The 10,334-nt window shown below is 31.4% G+C and overlaps 1 protein-coding gene across 3 annotated transcripts in view; it reads right to left on the reverse strand.

The window, feature by feature from the left end:
• Positions 1 to 3,489: 3,489 nt before the first annotated feature.
• LOC106471898 (Down syndrome cell adhesion molecule-like protein Dscam2) overlaps positions 3,490 to 10,334 on the reverse strand; it is a 71,807-nt gene continuing 64,962 nt past the window's right edge. For 2 of the 3 annotated variants that reach the window (XM_022400509.1, XM_022400507.1), the window contains 5 exons: positions 9,552 to 9,683; positions 9,005 to 9,169; positions 8,492 to 8,583; positions 4,591 to 4,828; positions 3,490 to 3,662 (listed from right to left, as the gene is read on the reverse strand). In XM_022400509.1, coding sequence (XP_022256217.1) covers positions 3,505 to 3,662; positions 4,591 to 4,828; positions 8,492 to 8,583; positions 9,005 to 9,169; positions 9,552 to 9,683 — 785 coding nt within the window. In that variant the 3' untranslated portion in view covers positions 3,490 to 3,504. The remainder of the gene's footprint in view (positions 3,663 to 4,590; positions 4,829 to 8,491; positions 8,584 to 9,004; positions 9,170 to 9,551; positions 9,684 to 10,334) is intronic. The other variant, XM_022400508.1, reaches the window with a different exon arrangement.

Here is a 10,334-nt window from a genome sequence, read left to right on the forward strand (position 1 = left end):
ATTTCATCTACAGATAAATTATGGAATAGTGTAATTTACTTCTGTACGTCAATTTGGTCTCAATGTATTTCAGTGGGCAGCTTTTAAAAGTTAAAACTGCAAGCGTAATACACGCAAATAACGTAACACTGTGTGTATTTACTTAACACAGGGCAGTTGCGCTATATCCTAGGGGAGGGCATAATAATTAATTAATAGGCATTATAGTCCAGAGGAAATTTTGCGCCCCTTCACACCTGTGCCCGGGGGGACTGCCCCCTTGCACCCTCTTGCTACGCCACTGGTTTTACATTAACTTACAGGAGTTTGCACTAGATTTGATAAGAGTTTTTAATAAAGGTTTCTTTACATCTCTCTCTCTCTCACACATAGTTTCACATATACTCATAGATCATTTGCCCTACCATATTTTTTTGTATTTATAAACTGTGAACTGTGTGATTAAATAAATATGAAGGGAAATACACCTCAAAGTCAAGACCCAAGCACCTCCAAAGGGCCTAACTCTACTCTGTGGTTAAACCATGAGATATAACACACAATAGAGAGGAAGGTAGAATAATTGGTACTACAACCAAAGGATCTTGTGGTTTTGGATGTAAAGTGGGACTTTTGCCTTTGCTGAGGTTTCTCTCTATATATATACAGGTCACCTCCCTTCGGCCAAGATCCCAGATGGCTGAGGAATGAGGACAAGCTGGAGCAATCAGAGTAAAGTTCTTTCCCAGCTAAAAGCTTAGTTTTAGAAGTGAAGATCATGTGACAAAGGATCACAAGAAAGGCAGTTGGTGAGATAGGGAGTCTGAGATCCAGTAAGGTGGCCTCTACAGAAAGCCTGAAAATACACCAGCTAGAGCAAATGAGTCTCAAACCTGGTTTGTTACAGAATGAGATGAGAACCACCATCACAAACTATTTCATCAGAAGGCAAGACAGCAAGCACTCATTGTTGATCAAATTGGCACTCAATGGACTAGAGAACCACTCTGTGAGAACAGCCTAGTAACTGAGTCAAAGGTGAGTCAAGTGGCACTTATGGTGGATGACATATGCCAACAGGAGTCATTTCACCAGAAGGTTATGCAATATGCCTTCATAGTTTGTTTTGTAAGAATGATATGGTAGACCAGCCTCTTCTAAAGGGGAGGGGGGGGGGGAAGAGAATTGTAATGCATTTATTGTGCTTTGTTTTTGTAATTATTGTTTGGCCTTTAGGTATTAAGGGCAAGTGATTTTTATGAGGGAAGAAAAAATTATATTGCCTATGTGAGTAAAGTTTGATCTGGCTTCGTTTGCTATAGCTCTAGATTTATTAAGGTAGGGGGAGACTGAAATATTGTATGTGTTCTGCCCTTTTAGTTAAAAAGTAGTTTTTAAAATCATTTTTTGTATTTCCCATATTGAATGCAGTGAGATGCTCATGCAAGTTACTGATTTTTGCTTTCTCTAGTAGTGAACACATTTAGTGTGTAAACAATAGGTTGTCTGGTTTTCTTGCAGAAATAACAAAGCATTTAATTAATGTGCTGTGCTATTCTTGTCAGAGAATAAGTCAAAGCTGTGCACATTCATGCCCTCAGCCTGTACACTTTGGGCTAGCCAAGATAATTAGTGCTAATTATGACCTTTTGGCATATTTAAGGTCATTTTTGGGCAGAAGATTTCATATATTATATAACTTAGCATTGTGTGCATGTTTTCAATATTCTCGTAACTTTTTTTAGCGGATTCCAGACAGACTCTTGCTGCATTTCCTATGTGTAATTTTCACTCATGGCAAGAGCATTAGAGATTTTATGCAGTACTAGGAGTTTCAACTTAAATGAACATGGAGATTAACTTATCATTTAACATTTGTTTTGCAAGATCCATCATCATTTATGTTCACATTAAGTGAATGGAAAGTTTGACTGTGGTGTGGGAAAGCCAACTTTCTTTCTCTTTTTATGTAGGGTGAGTCATGGTGCAATATGAGTAAATGGTTTTATAGTGTTTACGTTTAACTCTTGAAGGGATTATTTTTAAGCTTATCTTTGTTTTACTTTAATTCATTGGGGAGGGGGTTACATTGAACCTGGTACAAGTTTTTGATAAAGAGTTTCTTTACATATCTCTCTCTCATACAGTTCCACACAATCATAGATTATTGTATATAGTGTGTTGTTTTGTATTTATAAATGTGTGATTAAGTATTGTATTAATACCAGTAAAAGGCTTGGATTGTCATTGCTATTACAACTAGCACTGTAATGACTAAAGTTTAGGAATATCAATCTGGAAGATACTTGTATCACTAGTTCTTAAAATCACCTTAGGTGGCCCATCATGATATCATTCTCATAAACACCATTATATATGTATGACTTAGTCAACATGATACTTTTTCTAGTGACTGTGTCATAATTCTGAAAGTACATCTTTATAACTGCACGAAAACTTCCCTCCTTTTACAGTGTCTTAAAGTGAGACAAATCGGTCAAGAAACATAGGACAGATGGAGTAAACACTAATGTCTTCAAGACATAAAATGAGCTGAGCATAGCTTGTTTTACCAGTTCAGAATTTGGTAGAAACCAAAGCCTTAAAAGAATTATTCTTAGAAGTGCTCTGCAAAGCTTATAATAAGTAGTCACTATGAGAACATTAGTAAATACACAGAAATTAACATCTATAACTTTAATCTTTCAACATGTTTTGTCAATCAGTAAATTAGTTTGAAAAAATTACTAACAATAAAAAAGCCCATCATCAAGAAAACATGAGCTTATACAGATTATAATTTTTTTATCTTTAATGTATTTTAATAAAGTTGTGTGAGATTTATTTTAAATTCCTGAATATCCCAATACCATGTTTAGAAGACTGTGATAAATTGTAACTCAAATCCTGACTGATTTTGAACACATACAGTGTAGAAATTTTACACTTTGATGAGAGAGTTAGATGTAGGTTTATTTTTAGAATTTAATTATTTAAAAACCAACTCAAGGTAATAGAATTCAGAAGGTTTTAATTAAGGTATTTATTAACTTACATGTTTAACTAGAAATGAGAACAAGTGAAAGCATGTAAACCATGTTCTAAATCTGTAACTATAGTTAATTTGCATAAGGAGCCAACTTATATTAAATTCATCCTCTTTGTCTTAACAAAACTTCAGAATAATATAGTTTCATATAAAATTTCTCTATGCAAAATTATCCCAATAAAATATGAGATAAAAGCATTAACAGAGTTTTATAATTAGACTGTACAATATTACACATGTATCCATAAACCTGCAACTTTGAATAAAATAAAATTACATCATCTTGAAATGCAATTTTAAATCACTAGCTATATTGTAGTAACTGATATAAATTTCTATGAACAAATTTTCTTATAATAATCTAGCATTTGAGTAATTCGATCAGATTTTACTAGTGCTCCAGGTTAATGATGGTGTAAAAATATCTAGTTAGTATGCGAACTACTGTTGTTGAATTTACCTAAAGTAGAAAGTGACTAGGTGGGGAGGACAATACCTTCCACTGGTCTGTAAAGGATTGTGAATCCCTGTAATATTCCATGAATGCTGTCCAGAGATGGAGCTTCCCACTTGACTAGGATTATCTCTGATGTTAAGGGTGAGCACTGGAGGTTTCTTGGTGGTTCGCTTGGGACTGGTAAATGCAGCAACTTTTAATTTAGCTTACTAAAACATTTTTTCCAGTATATTGATATGTTTTTGTTCACAAAAATTTATAAAGCAAATACAATTGCACATATTTCAGGTTGCTTGAGTAAAGTATTATTAACAATTTTCAAATAAAAGATTTCACGCATGACTTGAAACAAAGCCCCTTATTTCAAAAAATATTAAAACTCAGCATATCACAAGAACATATGATGGTTATTTAGAGACTTCACCTAAACCATGTAATTTTTTGTTTCTAAAATCTAATCTGTCTGATGACATTTTGACTTTTAACTACATATAGTTACTGAAATTCTGTGTTTGATGATAAATAAAAGTTTAACATAGTTTGTATATTGGATTTCATGACATTTAAATACCTAATTATAAAATGAAACATGAATGAAATTTCTTGATGTGTTATTTCAAAATGAATCATTTTACTTTCTGTCAATAATAAAGTTGGTGATATGTAAATTATGGCTTTTATTATCAATTTAACAGTTTATGTTTTTGTACAATTACATTGCTTAACTTTTAACTTTAATCCAAAACTTGCCTGTTATTTATGTATTTTATGGGACCCTTAGAAACAATAACAATGAAACTCGCTTTAGATGTTGATCATCTTAATTTTGATATTGTATCTGTTTGTTAGCCACAATCTAAATAGCACCTTTGACCTTAAAATAAATCTTATGTAGTGAATATCTTTGAAAATGTTCAGAAAAATATACAGTTTTGTTGTTAACAGAAATATTAATTCATCTTATTATCATCATTATGACACACATTTACATGTATAAAAATTTCAGATTTCTGTTGCAAATTCTAAGTTTGAGTTAGGACTGAATAATGAAGGGTATTATACACCAATACAGTGAGAAAGTATTCACAAAAATGTGTATACCAACCATCTTCCAGTGTCCGAACCACCACCTCATCAGAACGAGGCCCAGCACCCATTGCATTGTATCCCTGGACTAGGATGGTATAGCTTGTGAATTTCTCAAGTTGTGACAGTAGTACCTCCTGTTGAGTGTGCTCTCCTACCTCCAAGTTTTTATACAGATAAGGAGAATCAGAGTTGAGTATCTTATAGCCTACATAGTACCCTTTCAGTGGCCCATTCCATAGTTCTTTTTCTGGTGGCTAAAATCAAGAAAGTTAAGTTTTTCTCCATTTTAAAATATTACTGAACTTGATATATAAAATTACATATTATACAGATTCTGTGAAACAGCTTTACAAACTTGTCAAAAGCATTTTTATAACAAGATTATTTCAAGCAACAGCCTTTTAGTAGAGTGAAAGATCCAGTTGTAATACATATGTTTATATAAGCTTACTATGAAATTCAAATTAACACAATTAACTCATTCTCTTTTGTAATAATATAATTTGCTACAGCAAAAAGGAGTTTCCATTGGTCCCTATGTACGTGTACATTTAATATGTACAGAATGAAGACATGTAAAAGCACAAAGTGAGAAGTAATTTATTTTGTTTTTATACACAATGGAGATAACATGAAAGGTACAAGATGCTACAAAACAAGCCAAATAAAACGATGTCTTTCACATGTTAACATGCATTAGGGCTAGTATCAGTTATATTTGAGAAATTTCACCAATGATATTGTATCTTCACAAAGTCTTAACATTTTCACTACTCTAGTTCCAATGTTGACCAGTTATAAAATTTTACTTCCAGTCAACAAAAATGTTTTCAACAGTGACTATAAACATCATGAGTCTATGATGTCAATTAACGTAACAAGTATGTTATTTCAATGCATCACATCACACATCACAAAATTCAGTATACACCAGTCTAATAACTTTGCATGTAACAACTCTATTTGTTATTTGTGTTACTAACCACATTAATGAGTTATTACAGTAAATTACTATGATAAATCTTCACGATTAATATTAATGTCTAGTCATAATATTGAATCACAACAATCTTGCTCATTTCTTGCAGTTGATGTCAGCTTACATCGATGTGTATTATATTTGATATAGAGCTTAGTCACCAATTTTCCCATTCTGTATATAAGATACAAGAAACGTATTCAATACACCATGATGTAGGTTCAAAACTAATACTTAATGGACTCCCTTTTTCATTTACAAATTCTTCTCTGTTTCAATAAAATAAATATCCATACTTGGTTGCCTTGGGGAAAATAAGATTAGAATAGAATTAAGTCAAACTAGTTTTAAGTGATATAACTGAGTAAAGTATTCAAACCTTTGTAGTTTAGACTTTACTCTTTCTATTTTTTTGTTCCCATAATGATCAATCTAAGAAAGTAATGGAGTTGTGGTAACAACTTAACAACTCTCAAACTTACATCTTGTTATGAAAGAATCTATAAATGAGAAGAATGCAATGGTTTGCATCAATACACTCAAACGTATGTTTTGTTAGGAAAGACTATCCATAAATAAGAAGAACACAATGCCTTTGTATCAAAAGAAATGCTTAGATGCCAGAGCCATTTGACAATCACAAATATTAGTTAAGATATTAAATTTGATAAATTAGTTTCTGTGAAGTAAGGACGACAGAAAATTCTATCCCTCATTAAAATTGCAACCCATGCTTGATACTATAGTTGTAGAAATTTAACCTAAAACAGATCTCTTACAGGGATGCATTACTGTTAGCCCACCTTGAACCTTACTCTTTAGAGCAGCTTTAATTACAACTTTAGTGAAAAGTTTATCATTGTAAATATATGAAATTCCAAAGTAAAGAATTTTTCCTTTCTTATTATTCAGCTATATAAAATTAAGCAACAATATTATGAGACTTAACTATCTATACATCTAATGCAATTAATATTGGTCTATCATGTAGGGATATTACGGATACATAAGATCTATGCTTATTCCACTACTATTCATGTAAGTGCCTGCTTTGTATTAATTACTATTTTTATACACTTGCTACATGTTCAAGCATTAATAATTAATTTGGGGGAGGGGGGATTTTCATATTTTTATGGTAATTGAAGAGTAATTATGAAGCTGGTTGTTATCAAGAATGAGTTTTAAATATTGCTTTATTCTAAACTTTAACCATTTCATCCTTTCATTAGGCTAAATATTTTGGTCTCAACAAAGAAATACATATTAAGAATTGATATTTAACTTTGGCAAATAAGTGTATATATTTATTTTGTCTTTAGAAAGTTTTTGCATCAAAATCTGATTTCTATCCAAAGTACCCACTTAGCTGATGGAACTGAGGTATATTTTTTTATTGAGTTTGGCTTATGGATGTTTCCAAAGTTTAAACATGGACAATAACTTAGTCTCATTAGGCCTAACTTATGTAATGCTAGATTTCACTTTTTCTCTATAAATATTGTTTTTAGTTTTCAGTTATTTGTTTTCTATAGTGTATTATTGGTATCTAAACATCTGGAAATTGTAGATGGCTCTATAACATCAGCTTTTAATCTGACAAATAATACCAACTGTGTTCTAGAGCTAAATTTCTTTTACTATCTTTACTAATAAGTTTAACATCACCAAGAAAGAGATTCTTATTTCCTTTTGTTACCAATACAACACATTTATAAGTTCTTGCTGAGTATGAATGAGCCACAAAGGAGCTTTAAATAAGTGAAACAACAGAAAATTCATTATAAATTTTCCTGAATAGAAATTAAATCTCTAAAGCTAATGAATGTGTTTTTGTTTGGGGTTATAACAACTCCTATTTTCTATTTACTACCAAGATTTTAAACTCACAGATATATATTAATGTTGAGAAGATTTGTTTTACGTTAGTACTCTCACCAACCTATAAAAAAAGGTAAGAATCAAAAAGAAAATATGTTCAGGGTATCTGAATATTTTTTATTGTTATTATCATTATTATAGCAATTTAACTAATCAATATATATAAAAGCCAAGTGTCAGTTAGTTAGTCAGTTACGCAAGTCCAATTCTACTTTTTTCCCTATAATATTTCCTCTTTTTATTGCTTGCTACCATTGTGGTTAAATTTAATTGCTAACGTAGGTGTAAATAGCTCCTAAATTTCAGCACATTTTCTGCTATCTAAAAGCCTATCAAGGAAGGAGTTCCCAAGACAAGGTCAGGCATGGTGTTATTCAGGCATTACAAAACATCCATAAGTTACAATGTTTTGGTATTCTATAGTTATTCCACTATTTAACATAGTATCATGTTAATATTTTTTGTTGTTTTTACCTACGTATCCATATGGAAATTTATAACAATTCCTCCTCATTCTTTCTAAAAACTATTTAAAATTCTCAGCATAAACACGGATATGTTGTATGGTAATTCAATGTAGTAACTTAAATTTCATATGAATCATTGCTTACCAAATCTGGAGTATATAGCAAGATTATTTAAAAGACTGTCTGCTTGTAATTGTACAGCTAATACTAGTTTCAAAGGGACTTCTGAACAGCTCATTTCCTGAAATCAAATTCAGCTGTAATCACTACTATGTGCAAGTTCTGTATCCTATAAACTCTCTTGCTCATGACAAAAAATATCTATGACCATTTCATTACTGTGGTTTCACATACCTCTGCATTGTTTTTAGGTAAGTTTAGTTTTATGAAGGAATGAAAAGGATATCTTTTTGCTTAGTTCCCGGATAAATTCTTTGGATTATGAAAAGTAATGGCAGTCAGTTTTCACCATTTTAAACTATTGTAAAGTTTCTTACAGTTTGAATGAAACAGCAGTTAGTGAGGTATCTAGAATTTCAAGGTTTTATTGTGTTGATAATAAAAACCTATGTCCAAAAACTGAAACTAACCTGCCAAGTGACCCGAACAGTTTGAGAATCCAAAGCATCTGCCTTCACTCCTCTAGGAGGACCTCCAGGAACTGTAGTAGAATAAGCCAGAACTACAAATTAATGAATTTACAAACTCAGTAACTTTATAATAACTGATCCAGACATTATGTATAAATACATTAAATCAGTACAATCATGTTATCGTCATGAGGAAGTTATAATTTCAATCTGATGACAAGGAACTAATTTCACTGAGAAGTTATTTAACATACTCAGTTAACATTTTTAAAACTTTACTGAAATATAATTAATGTGTTGGTGGATAAATCTTCATAAAACTCTGTTCAGTTATATTTAACATAGTTCTATCAGCTTCTTTGAAATATTATTTCAAACTAATGATAGAGAGTTCCTTGAAACATTACTGAAATCTAGTTTAGCTCCATTAATTAACAATGTTATATAAAGGAGAAAAGCAGCATGATATGAACTACTATTTGATAGAGGTAGTATGTTTTGGGAATGTTTTACCTTCTTCTGCTGTAATTACTGACACCAAGTCACTAGGGTGCCCAATTCCAATGTTATTCTCTGCTCTCACTCTACATCTATATGACTGTGCTGGCCTCAGTCCCATTAGTTCAGCAGAGTTCTCAATTCTGTCCACTGTTAGGTTAACGACCTGATGTTGCCAGTCTTCAAATATAATAAAGATTTATTTAGGGACAAAACTAAAATAGAAATTTCTCTCAAGTGTACAGTATACTGCAACTAACTTTTTTCATACAAACTATTTCCTGAATGTTTTAAATATTAGAATATTTTCCTGAGCTATATTTAAGACAAAATATCCGTTTCCAACACTGTATAAACACAATGAGTTTATGCACATTTTTTGCCTTTGATGTATGTGGCTGCTGAAATTTCATTGAATGCTACTACCATCAAGTAAAAAGCATTTTAAAACATTATAAAAAAATAAAGATGAATAAATTAGATTCACTAAAAATAACAACTATACTAGTGACCCAAGTTTAAAAGTCTATTAAAGTGTGTATATACGAAATGACATAATGACCTTGGCTTGGTGAACATTGTACAAGGTATCTTGTTAAATTGCTGTTTCCATTGAATGGAACTGACCATCCAATCCTGGCTGAGCGACTTTTCTTTTCTAAAACTTCAATTTTTCTTGGAGAATCAGGTGGTTCTATAGAAAACAATAACTAAAATAATTGTTCTTCACTGACATGCATTACCATAGATGTATAATAAAATGTTTAAAAATAATTGTTAATTCTAAAAAGCTTTGATTTCATACTGATTTATAATTTAAGTATAAGTGAAAAACTGACATGTAATTCAAACATAATAAAGGTTTATATCAGAAGATACTCTATCTAAAATTATGAATTTTATCAATCACTGCCAACACCACAAAGATGAACATGCAGCTTATATCTCATGAGTTGAACACTGCATTGGATTATCTTTAACTTTTCAACTGCTACATTAATGTGTCATGTGTGATGTTGCCGAATAAAAGTAAAAAGTTGATTATCACATTATAACTGATTACTTAAAAATTATAGTTAATATAAAGTCATTTCTTGGTAGAAAAATACATGATCAACATTTTCATTGTAATTAATTTTATCCAAAAATTCTGTAGTTTGTGACACTCAGCAAAACATGGAACACATAACATGTGTCCGAACTCTGTGCTTCTTTAGTCTTCTTGAACTATTACTGCAAACATGACAGTGCCTTGTAGGGTTCTATTATGAAGCTGCTGGTGGAATAAAGATGGAAAATGTCTTTCTGCAAGGCACAGAAGCCTCTCTGTTGTTGGTGAATTAGA

This window comes from Limulus polyphemus, unplaced genomic scaffold (genome assembly GCF_000517525.1).
Source record: "Limulus polyphemus unplaced genomic scaffold, Limulus_polyphemus-2.1.2 Scaffold4950, whole genome shotgun sequence".
Taxonomy (NCBI): Eukaryota; Metazoa; Arthropoda; class Merostomata; order Xiphosura; family Limulidae; genus Limulus; species Limulus polyphemus.